The sequence below is a fragment of the Mixophyes fleayi genome, chromosome 11 (assembly GCF_038048845.1).
Source record: "Mixophyes fleayi isolate aMixFle1 chromosome 11, aMixFle1.hap1, whole genome shotgun sequence".
In the NCBI taxonomy this organism is placed as follows: domain Eukaryota; kingdom Metazoa; phylum Chordata; class Amphibia; order Anura; family Limnodynastidae; genus Mixophyes; species Mixophyes fleayi.
The window spans coordinates 19,022,977-19,034,320 of NC_134412.1; the positions used below are offsets into that span (position 1 = coordinate 19,022,977).

Sequence of the window (11,344 nt, forward strand, 5' to 3'; positions counted from 1 at the left end):
AGCGAGCTGTGGCCACCGGATCTTCACTTCCCTGCACTGGGACCCACAACTAGCTAGTTCCACCTCTGGTGGGCACCCCCATTCCTGTGTACAATTGCTGCACGCTGCCTATTGCCATATAGAGGTGGCATGCGGCCACTCTTTTTGCGTAGGGGTGCAACTTTATCATGCTCACAGTGCACATGCACCTTGACCCTACCTCTACTCCTCCTCGTCTGGATGTGGGGTTCCCGGGTACCTCTCATCCTATCACTGCTTCCTACATTGTTCCATTGTCTGCTATCTTCTGTGTGTCTCTCTGTCTCCATCTATCACTTATGTTTCCCCTGTTTATGGTTACCTCTCTCTAATGTTATATGTGTTCATCCTTCTCTTCATGTATCCCTCTGTCTCCTCTTGTGTGTGTCTGTCTTTAATTTTGTATGTGCACCTCTGTCTGCCCATCTGTTGCTCTTTGCCTCCCCCTGTGTGTGTCTCCCTTCCTTTACCCCTGTTATCATTTCTATCCCCCCACCGTCTTTTATTCCCCGTGCCAATCACTACCCACTTTTCTTCTTAATCTGCACCTCGTTCTGCTTCCTCCATCTTCTTCACCTTTTCCCCTCTTCATCACTTACCTGGCTGCCGATCAGAAGTGAGGTGGACAAACCTGGGACGGACAGGTAAGCAGCGTCTTTTGATTTTAAGAATTTTTGAGTGACTGAGCTCAAAGCCCCATTAGCACAACTTTGAATAAATATTTTTTTAGTGTATAATGTTTTTTAAATATTTAGATTTTTTTTTTTCCAATAATCTTAACCTATTTTTGTTTTTATTTTTTTCCCACTTTCTTGGAACTGAAAGCCTAAATCTGGCAAGGCAGCTCACACATGCCCACACCTGCAAAGATTATTTTGAGAAAACTGTTAAACCTTTCCGCTCCAGGCCAGTGTGTCGCTGAGCTGACATGGAAATATTTTTTTTATTGTGTCAATAAGGGATTTTTTATCGCTGTGATAACTGGCAATAGAATAAAAATCTCACTTATAGTCATGAATAAATAGCTCCTTAGGGGCTTACTTATTAATCATATTTTGCCTGTAAATGCCGTTTTCGGGGAATAACCGCAAAACTAAGTATACTGCAAATTTATTATTGCTGCATCGCAGCAGATATCTACCTGCTGCTTTGCACTTTTTTTTAAAATACATAGCAGTCCCCATAGTTGTCTATGAGGACTGCTATGTACTGCAATTTAAGAATGAACGAAAATACTTTTACACCTATGTTAATGTACGTCAGCTCAGGCTGGCGTACATTACAGTTTTTGCTATTTTTCAGCTTCACTGCGCATTTGTGTGTGGAGGGATCATATGATCCCTCACCGTCGCACACCACTCTCTGCAACATTAAAGTGCAGGGAAGTTTGTGCGCTTGCCCGAAAATTCCGCTAGTGGGAGATCACAGAAGACTGCCATGGATCGCGCTGGTCATCGGGAACGAAGATGCAGTGATAAGGTTAGTGCTAGACTTCACGGGGACAGCAGTTTATCGTGACTGCTGTCCCTTTGGAACGTTTTTGATAAATATGAAAGATATTTCAATCCTTATCGTATAGATAAGGATTGAAAACTGTCTTTCATCAAATGCGTTGGTACATAAACATACCACTATATGTTTTATCTGTTTCTTTACTGCTTTTTTACATAAATGAAGCTCCCTGTCCGTTGTGATAATGGTGTTTTAGATTAACGCTGTCAAAATGATGTTGCAATAATAAATTATGTTGCAACACAAATCAATAATTTTTTATTTTTTTTTAAATGTACTTGTGACGGGGCTTTTTCAATATAGCAAGAGACTCTAAAATATCAGACTTGAGTTACATAGAATATTTACTTTGTATAGCAATGCAAGCTTCCCGCGTGGATGGACTCGGCTCCCCTACACTTCTCCAGAGAAGCTACAGAGAAGAAGCAGACAGAGCGGAATATAAGCTTCCCATGTGGATGGACTCGGCTCCCCTTCACTTCTCCGGAGAAGCTACAGAGGAGAAGCAGACAGAGTGGAATACAAGCTTCCCATGTGGATGGACTCGGCTTCCCTTCACTGTTCCACAGAAGCTACAGAGGAGAAGCAGACAGGGTAGAATACAAGCTGGTAGGTGGACCTTCAGTCAATGACTCACTACATTTATCAGTGCCTCTGGCTCTTTCATGTTGTGGAACTACAAAGCACAGGATGCCCTGCCAGAGGGCAAGCTGGAGCTTGTAGTTCCAAAAAACCTGAAGAGCCATAGGTTACAATGGTATATTGCCTGCCACATATTACACTTTTATGTGGAGTTGTCATCATAAAGATGGACCTCTTGTCATGCAATATGGGCCAGTGCTGTGTGCTCACCCCCCCTCCCCAGGTTAAAACCTTTGCCAGCCAACCCCTGTTTAACTGTATACAAAAAAATGCCCATAAATGGAGAGAAATTCCAAATGATGGAAACTTTTACATAGATCAGTGGATGCTTTGTAAATACTTCTGCATGTAGAGGATATTATTATGCACATGTTCTGATCAGTACGCACGTACACTTCCCTATTTTTGATATCTAGAGTATGCTATCATAGGCGTATGTTATTAGAGACATATACTCCATCATCATTAAATAGTTGTATTTATATTTGTAGAAGACAGATGCCTTGGGCTTTCTTGTCTTCTTCTGGATCTGCAAAGCTTTGGAAAATATAGAAGTTGATGTTTTCAAGCTTGTTACCTTTTGTATGACGGCAGAAAGTACCAGACCTATCTATGCACTTTGTAGGTGTGCAAGAGTGCAGAGGAACTGCACAGTTTTGTGTTGCGCCTAAACATTATAAATAATTAAATAATTCCCATTGTTTCCGTTTATTTCACAGAGGTCACTTAAGTGCACTGAACTCACAGGTAGCATCTATTCAGCATGAGAACAGCCGCATGGGCGAGTGTGTAATACAATATCTGTGTTTATGAAGCTACAGCCACAACTTCTTCTTTCTTCAGTGTCACCATTGTAAACTCTGTGTCATAAACCCAGGGGATGAACAAATCTAAATCAGAAAAAATCTTTTCAGGAGACGGATTTCAAGGAGGATAAAAGATCATTGTTTAGAGGGGCAATTTATAACGCAGTGAAGAGGGGCAAAGAGGTGACCTGGGGGAAGAGGTCAGTGTTAAACAACTAAAGAGTAAATATCATTCTGTTCCCAGTTTTGTGATTTATGTATACCCAACAACAGAGGTGCACTTCTTGTGACTCAGGACCCCAAGTGAAAAATGAAAATAACCCCCTAAAAAAAGAAAAGGAAAAAAAAAGCATACAAGAAAAGATCAAAACTAATCATTTTGCTTTTGACCTTCAAAAACTGTCCTTGTGAAAATACCGGGGTGATGTTAAGTTCTTTTGCTTTTCCAGCCAATTTGGTTTGCCCAAAGTCAGCCTTATGGCTTTCTCCTGTACTCCCTAACTGGGTAAAAAAAATCACTTAGGAAAATCACTTTATTGTGCATACACAATACAGAGAATTCTAGCAGTTTACAGGAACAAGTACCAGTAGGTCCAAGCACCGAATGTAGCATCCATCCTTACCTAGATTTGCTATAGTTGCAGATCACCAATGGCATGGTCCCGGCTACTGAGCCATGATCTTTGACTCCTTTACCAACTTGGTAGGGATCCAGTCCAATGTCACCCTGCTTTTTTGGGCCCACAAAGGGAAAGGATACGCGGAGGCTTCCACAATGCCATATTCGGTACAACCCACAGATAAGTCCAACAGGAGCCATAACAGATAGCCAAGCCTAACACACTGTGTATGGGGTAATGATTGATTTTATGCTCGGCCTGCTTGAAACTGTGGTGTGTCTTCAGCAGGGGAGTCTCTAAATAACTTATCTGCTCTCTATTGGTGTCTGCTTAATGGAGGGGCGGTTTCCTAACCTCCCACCAGTCCTGAGGTATCGGCGGGCACCCTGCAGTGACCATAATCAGATCAACCCCTGCAGCAGTTTAACCCTATGTAGTCTTTTTACAGTGAGTTTGTATTCTGACCTATCCGACGACTCCAGTACAACATGGCTGGCTGCTGGTGCAGTAAGTCTTTCAAAGTCTCTGTCAGTGGTCGGCATAGCTTCCTGGGGCTCTGGAACCACAAGGGACAGTAGGCATGGCGGATTAACAATAGGCCTGATGGGGCTACAGCCCCAGGCCTCTAAACAGAAATAGGCCCAGGCCAGCCAAGAGGTTTTTTTTTTTTTGTGAGGGCACCTGACACTGGGATGGGGGACAGGGTTCAGGGTGATGATGGTGCTGATGTGGACCGCTGGCGGCTTCCCTGGTTGCCAGGAGGTGGTCCCATCGTTAGAAAGCTACAGACAGCCTTGTAATTGGCTGCCTGTAGCTGAGTGGGGTGGGGACTGCGCCTACAGAGGCTGTGTGTGACTCGTGCTGTACCAACTTCCACCCAGTCCCAGATGGAGGTCAGTGGCGCTCGACACAACAGGTAGGAACAATTTACTTTTAACGGGATATGTGACAACAGTGGATGTGTGATGACAGTGGATGTGTGACGACAGTGGATGTGTGACGACAGGGGATATGTGACAACAGGGGATGTGTGACAACAGGGGATGTGTGACAACAGGCCCAACAAGGAATATGTGAAAATATAAAACACGTGTGAATGGCCCGTGTGTATTAGCATACAGATCCGTTCCTTTTCTTACAACAAAATTACCAACTTTTTCAATGGAAACTATACCCTGGTACCACCGACGGGTAACTGTGTTTGACTATTTGTAATTTGAAGTCTGCTCAGATGTATGAACACTTGAAGAAAGAATAGTTATATATAACAAACCTTATATATTCCCCTTTGACCATTTGAGGTGTTAGGAGATATGAAAATGACCAACAGCTGATAATCACGTTCTCACACATTAACTGCACAGTTTGCTTGTATCAATAAAAATCATATTTTGCTCTTTGTATTGGGTAGAAGTCTGTATTGTGTGGTGGTCACAAGGTTGCCCTATGTATTATGTGGTGGTAAGAAGGGTGCTATGTATTGTGTGGCGGTCACAAGGGTGCTGTGTATGGTGTGGCGGTCACAAGGGTGCTGTGTATGGTGTGGCGGTCACAAGGGTGCTGTGTATGGTGTGGCAGTCACAAGGGTGCAGTGTATGGTGTGGCGGTCACAAGGGTGCTGTGTATGGTGAGGCGGTCACAAGGGTGCTGTGTATGGTGAGGCGGTCACAAGGGTGCTGTGTATGGTGTGGCGCTCACAAGGGTGCTGTGTATGGTGTGGCGCTCACAAGGGTGCTGTGTATGGTGAGGCGGTCACAAGGGTGCTGTGTATGGTGTGGCGGTCACAAGGTTGCCCTATGTATTATGTGGTGGTAACAAGGGTGCTATGTATTGTGTGGCGGTCACAAGGGTGCCCTATGTATTATGTGGTGGTAACAAGGGTGCTGTGTATGGTGTGGCGGTCACAAGGGTGCTATGTATGGTGTGGCGGTCACAAGGGTGCTGTGTATGGTGAGGCGGTCACAAGGGTGCTGTGTATGGTGAGGCGGTCACAAGGGTGCTGTGTATGGTGAGGCGGTCACAAGGGTGCTGTGTATGGTGAGGCGGTCACAAGGGTGCTGTGTATGGTGTGGCGGTCACAAGGGTGCTGTGTATGGTGAGGCGGTCACAAGGGTGCTGTGTATGGTGAGGCGGTCACAAGGGTGCTGTGTATGGTGAGGCGGTCACAAGGGTGCTGTGTATGGTGTGGTGGTCACAAGGGTGCTGTGTATGGTGAGGCGGTCACAAGGGTGCTGTGTATGGTGTGGTGGTCACAAGGATGCTGTGTATGGTGTGGCGGTCACAAGGGTGCTGTGTATGGTGAGGCGGTCACAAGGGTGCTGTGTATGGTGTGGCGGTCACAAGGGTGCTGTGTATGGTGAGGCGGTCACAAGGGTGCTGTGTATGGTGAGGCGGTCACAAGGGTGCTGTGTATGGTGTGGTGGTCACAAGGATGCTGTGTATTGTGTGGCGGTCACAAGGGTGCTGGTGTGGTCTTCTGCTGCTGTAGTACATCCACTACAAGGTTGGATGTGCTGTGCATTCAGAGATGCTCTTCTGCATACCACCCATGGTTAATTGAGTTACTGTCGCCTTCCTATCAGCTTGAACCATGCTGGCCATTCTCTTCTGATGTCTCTCTTTAACAAGGCGTTTCCACCCACAGAACTGCCGCTCTGGTTTTGAGCACCAATCTCTGTAAACTCCACAGAATGTTGTGTGTAAAAATCCCAAGACATCAGCAGTTTCTGAGGTACTGAAACAACCCGTATGACACCAACAATCATTCCACAATAGAAGTCACTTAGATCACATTTCTTCGTCCTTCTGGTGTTTGGTCTGAACTACAATTGTATTTTTTTTGACCATGTCTGTCAGGGGAGGGCTGGCATATGTCTGCCTGGGGGGCAAGACTCAACTCAACAGCCTATTAAGAACCTTTTAAAGGAAAATAAATGCAGGTGACCCAGCCCAAGGTAGTTGACTATGGGACCTGCCCAGGGAGCAGATGCCCCCTGTCCCCCTAGCCCAGCCAGCCCCTGATGTCTGCATGCTTTTATACATTGAGTTTCTGCCACATGATTGGCTGATTAGATATTTGCATTAACTAGCAGGTGTTCAGGTATACCTAATAAAGTGGACAGTGAATGTTTATATATTAGGATCAATATAGATACACACAATGACAATGTATTTATATATATTTATACATAGATTCAAGCTTTAGTTTTTTATTTATTAAGTTGTCAGCACCCTGTACTTTGTTCAATGTTAAAAACCTGAAATCAGTATTTTTCGTGCATGTTTCTGTTAAAGCACTTTATAAATAAAAATAATCAACCATTGTTTGTATTTTTGTCTCCAATGGTAAAGAAAAATAACATACCTTTACCTCTCAATTATCCTGATGAAATCAGGATAGTCCTGATTTTAGGGGACTATCCTGATTAGCCAGGAGCTTGTCCCAGCATGAGGGACAGATGGAACATATTTCCACTCTTCACGTTACATACATGCTGTGTGATCCAGTTAGTGGTGCACTCTATATATAACACAAGACGGGAAGGAGATGTAGGTGGTTGGAGGGAAGTGCAAGCGATGCTCTCCATGGTGCTGACCACACCCACACACTCCACTGGCCACACCCACACACAGCTGGCCACACCTCTGGTGGGACATCACTTCTGACAATAGGCCCTTTATAATATTCAGCCCCAGGCTCATGTGGCCCTTAATCTGGCCCTGACAATAGGGGACATGTCAAATTACCTAGTGGTGTGCAGAGGACTTGCCTAACGACAATTTAGAATTGTGAAAGCCTAACCATACAAATGTCTATTACATACTATATATTATTCAATTCAAACTCAGTATTGGTGAGAGAGGAAGCCAAGCATAACCTTTATTAGAAATAAACCATGTTCTTGCCACAATGCTACCAGGTCAATCTTTTAACGGGCATTTGTGAAATAAGCTGTCATTTAGTTGGTGCATATGAATGCTGAATGCCTGTCTAGTCACCATTCCAAGAATGATTAATTTATAAGCCTCTGAAATTAAATGTCTGACCAGGGCCGGACTGGGACTAGAAATCAGCCCTGGCATTTATAGTCCACAGGCCCACCTTAGTTCCAGCGGAAAGAAACCGAGGTGGGCTTGCGCGGCAGCACCAAAAAAGGCGTGACCACATTGTGTTGTGGGTGTGGCCACATGGGACAATGATACATACATTAAAATAAAACATTACATTTATCACGCCATCCCCCGAGGCACATTATGATACCCCCAGCCCACTGTACTTATCTATGCTTCTGTTGCTGCTGACATCCATCAGGGTGGGAACTTCCTGTAGAGTGAGCAGGGAAGCTCTTAGTCTCACAAGGTTACCAAATCTTGTGAGACTTAGAGCTCCTCGGCTTGTTCTGCAGGCTGTGTCCTATTCAGAGACTTGGAGCAGCTATCCGCTCCCTCCTGCTAACCAGAGCTGGATTAACACTTGGGGGGCCTGGGGTGTTTAAGACCGGGAGCCCCTATTATGTAACATGGTTATCATTTTAGAAAAATGTTAGACAAATACACAAGCAATACTGTGTGCAATACTGTTAGTTGCACACAGCTCTGCCTTCACAAGCAGTAGTGTGAAGCGGGACATAACTCCCAACTGTCCTTGTAGTCTGCCCAAATCTCAATAAACGAGACAGTCACCAAATTTCCCCACTAGATTCAGGACAGTTGGCAGACTGTCTTGCTCTCTCCTACCTGTCTTGTTACTTTCACCACCTATGGCTCCTGGTGTCTTTAGTTCAGTTGCTGCTTGTCTGGATACTGGAATGTTGGAGGCCCTATTTGGAAAAAAAATGGGTACATGTAATATAGAACACTCCAACCAGCCCTGGTGTTTAATCAATACAACCCATGTTTTATAATTAGGCCTCCATCCAGTCCCAACATTAAAATACTAGTATTTACATTTAATATAAATAGCTGCTGCTGCTGATAAATAAACCTATTTCCCTCCCTCCAAACAATCCCAGCCATAAATGAAATAGGTATATTTATTAAACGTAAATGCTATTTCCCGCAACCATCACTGCCATTAAATTCATCAGTTGATATTAAGCCCCAATAGTGCTCGCAGTTGATATTATGCCCCAATAGTGCTCGCAGTTGATATTATGCCCTAATAGTGCCCCCAGTTGATATTATGCTACACAGTAGTGGGCAATATTATTTCCCCCCCCCCCCCCGTTTAATGTGTCAGGGAGGGTATTGTTAGCAGAGCAGGGTGTAGGGAGACAGGGGGTGGGGGTGAAGGGTAGGGAGGTCAGGAAAGTCTTGGTGTATTGGTTTGTCTGTTTTTGGGGGTGTCTGGAGATTGACTGATCCTTTACATTTCCACTCTGGAAGGGCAATCTTTCTTTTCTCCCCCCGTTTTCTGTCTGTCTGGCACCTTTTCTCTCCCCAACCCCCCCCCCACCCGTTTTCTGTACTTACCTTCTCAGCTTCTTGCCTGTCTGCTTCTCTCCGCTCTTTGTCTGCTGCCTTCCAGGACATGTACTGGTCACATGTGCCGCGCGCGGCACATGAGACCAGGAAGTGTCAGTGCACACACCGTGCAGTGCACTGACAGATCACACCGGCCCTTCTGGCATTTGCCAGAAGTGCCAGATGGCCAGTCCGGCCCTGTGTCTGTCTTGGAAACTTTATTTTCAAATCTAGGTGGTATATCTACTAAACTGTGAGTTTGAAAAAGGGGAGATGTTGCCTATAGCAACCAATCAGATTCTAGCTGTCATTTTGTAGAATGCACTAAATAAATGACAGCTAGAATCTGATTGGTTGCTATAGGCAACATCTCCACTTTTTCAAACCCGCAGTTTGGTAAATCTAGCCCTAGGTCTCTGAATCTATTACATCATTCTCCCTATTTTTCATTACTTTAGATATATACCCTTTCAGTGCTCACGTTCTTTGTATCCGCCCTTTGCGCTCGGCTAATGACCACTGCCTCTTCCCCCCTGGTTACCTTCTCCCATGCGCTCGCATCCAAGACTTCTCCCGCGCTGCCCCCCTCCACTGGAACCAGCTCCCCCGCTCCATCAGAACTTCCCCCAACCTGTCTAGCTTCAAACGGGCCTTAAAACCCCACCTCTTCCTTAAAGCCCTCCAGTCCCCCACCTAATTGACCTCCTCCCAGTCTCCCCCTACCCCCCTCCCACTCCTGCCCTCCCTCCTGTCCCCCTCATACCTCCCTCCTTTTCATTCTCCTCTTCCCCCCTCTCCGTCTCTGCCTCTGTTCTCCCCATTCCCTCCTCCTACCATTGTGTCTCTGTCCGTCCTACCGTCCCCTTAGATTGTACGCTCTTTCGAGCAAGGCCTCCTCTCCTTCTGTTCTCCACCACCTTAACTCTGCTCTTCAGCTCCTTGTCTCTTCCACAAGGTCCTCCTGCCCTTCTACCCCTCTCTCTACCCTGCTTGGGGCTCTCACCTCTCATCTAGCTGTACATTGAGGTTCGGAGTTACTGTGCTTTTTGTTAACTGTAACGTGCTGTCTCACCCTGTATCGCGTTTCTGTCTGTCCCTGTACGGCGCTACGGATAGCTAGTGGCGCCCTATAAATAAAAAATAATAATAATAATAATATCCCTTACACTTCATTTCAATATAGTTAGTTGTCAGGAAATATCTTACGTGGTACGTTCTCCACTTCTAAAGAGAAGCTGAAGGATGAAGCTTGGTTTACAATCCTGAGCGTTTCTTCCCCTACCACCATTTATTTCAGGCAATCGCCGTTTGCTTGTGCTAAATATTTCAATTACTCCAATAATTATAACAAATAATATGTCTGGGAAATAAAAAAAAAAAGTTAAGACCAGAGCTTAAATTGAAGGTGACACATTATACACATAGTTAGACTTGGCTGCAGTATTATCGCTTTTTAATGAGATTGCACTTTGATGAGATTATGAAATTATTCAAACTTTGCCTCTTAGGGAAGTTTTGGCACATGGGCATTTCCACACAAGAAGTGAGGCAACGACTGGCCTACATGCCAGCTGATCATGACTAAGAGCGTGGATGAGCTCTCTCTATGCCTAGCATGCATTTGTCACTCTCTAACCCTCACTTTCCAGCAATCCCGGGGTTAAGTCTGTTGAGAACAAATAGCTCCTTAGACTTCGCCCCCTCCAACCTTATGCTGATTATGTGTCTGCCTCTAGCTTCAAGGTGCAAGAGTGCAACCCTTACAGCTCACTGCTTATATAAGGAGAGGGGAAGGGAGACAGGAACTATTGCCACTTACAAGGTGAGTGAGATGGACAGGGGATAGAACAGGGGGGGGACGATGAGAATTATAGAATGAGGGAAAGCAGGATAGATACATTTGAACCCTAGAATGCAAAGGAAATTCCCTTGAACTTGGAAGGAGGTGATACCGGGCAAGTATCTGGACAAGTGGCCCTATAGAACGCAGGGTTTAGTTGTCCTCTGGAAATGGAAAGAAGTAGAAGGTCGGGGATGTTGGCTCTATCTCATGCCCACATTCATTAACAATTCTCTCTTTACTAGGATCAGAAAGAACCATGAAGTTGACTGTTCTGTTGCTGACGATTGGGCTCCTGGCAGGTAATTTATTTTTAGAGGATATTTATGAAGGGGGGGGGGAGGTATATAAAAAATAACAATAAGTCTATGTGGGATGGGGAGAATTGATGCTGACCGGACACAGCTGTGCTGTACTCTAGAGCTGAACATGTGCATGATTTA

At 45.1% G+C, this 11,344-nt stretch overlaps 1 protein-coding gene across 1 annotated transcript in view; it reads left to right on the forward strand.

Moving 5' to 3' along the window:
• The first annotated feature begins 1,867 nt into the window (after nt 1-1,867).
• The window catches only part of APOE (apolipoprotein E), a 13,926-nt gene continuing 4,449 nt past the window's right edge, over nt 1,868-11,344 (forward strand). Inside the window, exons 1-2 of the mRNA XM_075190958.1 lie at nt 1,868-2,139; nt 11,147-11,203. Of these exons, the coding sequence (XP_075047059.1) occupies nt 1,890-2,139; nt 11,147-11,203 (307 nt within the window). The 5' untranslated portion in view covers nt 1,868-1,889. The remainder of the gene's footprint in view (nt 2,140-11,146; nt 11,204-11,344) is intronic.